The sequence below is a fragment of the Cervus canadensis genome, chromosome X (assembly GCF_019320065.1).
Source record: "Cervus canadensis isolate Bull #8, Minnesota chromosome X, ASM1932006v1, whole genome shotgun sequence".
Classification (NCBI taxonomy): domain Eukaryota; kingdom Metazoa; phylum Chordata; class Mammalia; order Artiodactyla; family Cervidae; genus Cervus; species Cervus canadensis.
Window position 1 is genome coordinate 117830950 of NC_057419.1, and position 3435 is coordinate 117834384.

Consider the following 3435-nt stretch of genomic DNA (forward strand, 5'->3'; position numbering starts at 1 on the left):
CAATAATAGCCTACTGCAGAACCATATTCGAATGTAGATTCTGCCACTTAACAGCTATGAGATCTTGAGCAAAGCATTGAAATGCTCTGTCTTGGTTGCCCAGTTCGTAAGGTAAAAATGATAACAACAGCAGTTACTTGCCAAAGTGGTTAAGAAGGTTAAATCAAATGATTTATGTTAACCTCCCAGAATAATGTGCGGCACTTATTAGGTACTTTACTAATGGCATTTATTAATATATTCAGGATAACATTTAAAATTGTAACAACCAGTACTATGAACTGTGGAAATTTCAGTTCCCAAAGATGGCCATAATGGTGACTTTAATGGAACACCAGCCAAAAGCAGGAAGCCACAGATTTAGAGAGGCAGAAGGGCATGAAGCATGTCCGTACAGGTTACTGGAGGCTAATCTTTCTTTCTCTTCCAGGGTCTGACTTGTAGCCGACAAGAACATGGAGGTCAGTGCCATAAAAGCCAAGGTGAGCTGGCGGGTGTCAAGCAAGCACCCAGGAACGAGGGGGCTCAAGAGCAACAATTTAATAATCATCAAAGAACTTTTAAAAATTGGCATGGCTATACCAGTGCGTGCTTTCTGAATATTTGCCTTGAATATATTTATACTTTGCAAAGCATTTTCCTAGAGACTCTCATTGGACCTTTGCAGGAATCTTGTGAGATCAGAAGAGCAAATATCATTATGCCCATTTTATAGGTGGAGATACTATAACCAAGAAAGGACTTACCAAATGCTATAGAGTGAAAAATAGTATGGAATCAGAACTCAAACCCAGGTGTTCTGGCTCTAAACCCAATGATATAAATTCTCTGTGCAGTGCTATAGTTTGGCCTTCACTGTCTCAGCTCTTAACAGGAAAAACAGTATTAAAATAAAGTAAAATCAGGCATTGTCAATCATCCTGATTAAGAAAATGGATAGAAATGGCCCTAAGCAGAATTGAGCTTTGTAATTTCTAAGCTGCTCCATGTTCTGATAAGGGTATGGATTCTGTGTTTCTGGAAGGGGAGAGGTCAGAGGCTTTTACCTCCTCTAAATGGAAGAAACGCTGTAGACAGGACACCTGGGTTCGAGTTCTGGCACTTCCATCAAATCCTGGGGCAACTTTGGGCAAATTACTTCCCCTTTTGATGTCCCAATTTCTGAATTTCTCCCTCCTGTAAACAGTGTTAGATGAGAGTAGTGGTTCTCACCCTTTCAGTCCCTCAATACACTGGAGAATCACAACACCATGATTAGCAGCAGGAGCTTAGTTAGGGAGGGATTCTTCAAGAGGCAAGTGGCAGAATCTCAAAGGGGCTTCTGTGTGGTTTGAACAAACTAGGAGATTTCCAGTTATTATAAAAGTTATCACACGCTTAGTATGTACCACATACTATGTTAAGTGCTTTGCATGAATTATTTTATCTTCACAATAAATTAATGAAATAGGAAAAATTTGGTACTCTCATGTAGAAATGAGGAAACTGAAGCTCAGACAGGTTACTAGATTGTCCAAGATCAAACAGCTAGCAAATCATAGTATTGAATTCTAACCAACCTATCATTGATCCTAAAGATTGCCCTTTTACCTCTATACTATATTGTTTTATATTCCTCCTCCACTCATCCCCTGCAGTCCATCAAACATACAACTGAAAATGTAAGTTTGTTGAGTCCCTCCCATGTCTAAGATTTGTGTCCTTAACCTTATGCTCAGGCTAAACTTTAGCTGAGAACAGGTTTGGTGCTGGGAAAAAGAAGGATGTAGAAGAGGAAAGGAAATTAAGATTCGTTGTGTACCTGCTCTTCTTCCCATGCCTTGCTAGATAATTTAGACACACCTACCATCACCTTTAGTCCTTACAACCAGTCTTACAAGATGGGAATTTTATCCCCATTTACAAAGAAGGCTCAGAGAAGTTAAGACACTCGCCTAAGGTCACAGATACAATGAGGGGCAAAAGCTGAGATTCAGATCAACTCTTCTGACTCCATATTTCTTCCTCATGTCTTTAAACACTGTGTACAATAGGCTAGAGTGTAGCAAGAAATAGGTGAGCCAGGATGAAATAAATGTTACAGTTGATACCCACAACATGTCCTGGCTGGACTAGACCCTGCAGGTCTCTCTCTAGGAATTTGAGCTGTAGCGTCTCACTATCATCCTGTATATTTCTCCTGCAGAATTGCAGTGGCTCAATGGAAGCAGGCAACGCCAGTCAGTTCAGTGAATTCTTCTTCGTGGGCCTCACCAGTGACCCGCAGCTTCGGCCCATCCTCTTTGCCCTCTTCTTCCTCATCTACACAGTCACAGTGGTTGGAAACCTGGGCATCTTCGCTTTCATTGTGGCGTGCTCCCGACTCCACACTCCCATGTATTTCTTCCTCAGCAACCTGTCCTTTCTTGACTTCTGTTATTCTTCAGTCACAGTCCCCAAAATGTTGATGGAGTTTTTCTCTGGTTGCCAAACCATCTCCTTCTCTGGTTGTGTGATCCAGACAGCTTGCTTCGTGATCTTTGCTGTCACTGAGTTCTTCCTCTTGGCCTCCATGGCCTATGACCGCTATGTAGCCATCTGCCGCCCTCTACTCTACCACATAATCATGTCTCCAAGGCTCTGTTTGCAGTTGGTGATGGCCAGCTATGCAGTGGGCCTGACAAATACAGTGCTCCTCACTAGTTCAACCTTTCATCTCAGCTTCTGTAAATCTCATGTCATCACTCATTACTTCTGTGATATCCCTCCCCTTTTAAAACTCTCCTGCTCTGACACACAGGTCCCTCAGCTTCTCCTCTTTGCCTGTGGTGGTTTTAATGTGTCAGTGTCCCTCACAGTCGTCCTGGTGTCCTACACTCGTGTCTTTATGGCTATCATCAGAATCCCCTCAGCCCAGGGCAAACACAAGACCTTCTCCACTTGTACATCCCACCTGACTGCTGTCAGCCTGTACTATGGAACCACTGTGTTCATTTACTTGCGCCCAACCTCTGAGTACTTACTAGGCAGGGGCAGGCTGGTCTCTGTATTCTACACAGTGGTCATCCCCATGCTTAACCCCATGATCTATAGTCTGAGGAACAAAGATGTGAAGGAAACACTTGAGAACATTCTCAAGAAGACCTCACAATTCTTCTCGCACCCCATACCCAGATTTCCATGATACTCTATGCAGTAAAGGAAGGACAGAGAAGGGGAGGAGAGGTAGGTGACATATTTTTGGCCACCAACCATGTCTCAAGCATTATTCTAGGAATTTTAAATAGATTATGCCTTGAATCCTCTCCACAACCCTGGAAGTCAAGTACTATTGTTGTATTAGTTTTAGAGATGAGGAAACTGGGGTTCTGAATGGTTTGGTGATTTGCTCAAGGTCATGTAGCTAGAATGCGGTTCGATTCAGGACCTAGGTATCAATTCAGGACCATTTGAAAC

At 42.7% G+C, this 3435-nt stretch overlaps 1 protein-coding gene across 1 annotated transcript; it reads left to right on the forward strand.

Moving 5' to 3' along the window:
* The first annotated feature begins 2200 nt into the window (after nucleotides 1-2200).
* LOC122435706 (olfactory receptor 1019-like) lies at nucleotides 2201-3163 on the forward strand. The gene has a single exon (XM_043459834.1). The coding sequence runs from the start codon at nucleotides 2201-2203 to the stop codon at nucleotides 3161-3163; it is 963 nt and encodes a 320-aa protein (XP_043315769.1).
* The last annotated feature ends 272 nt before the right edge of the window (nucleotides 3164-3435 follow it).

Coding starts and splice junctions, on each gene's coding strand:
- LOC122435706 (XM_043459834.1), top strand. CDS start 2,201: ATGGAAGCAGGCAACGCCAGTCAGTTCAGTGAATTCTTCTTCGTGGGC.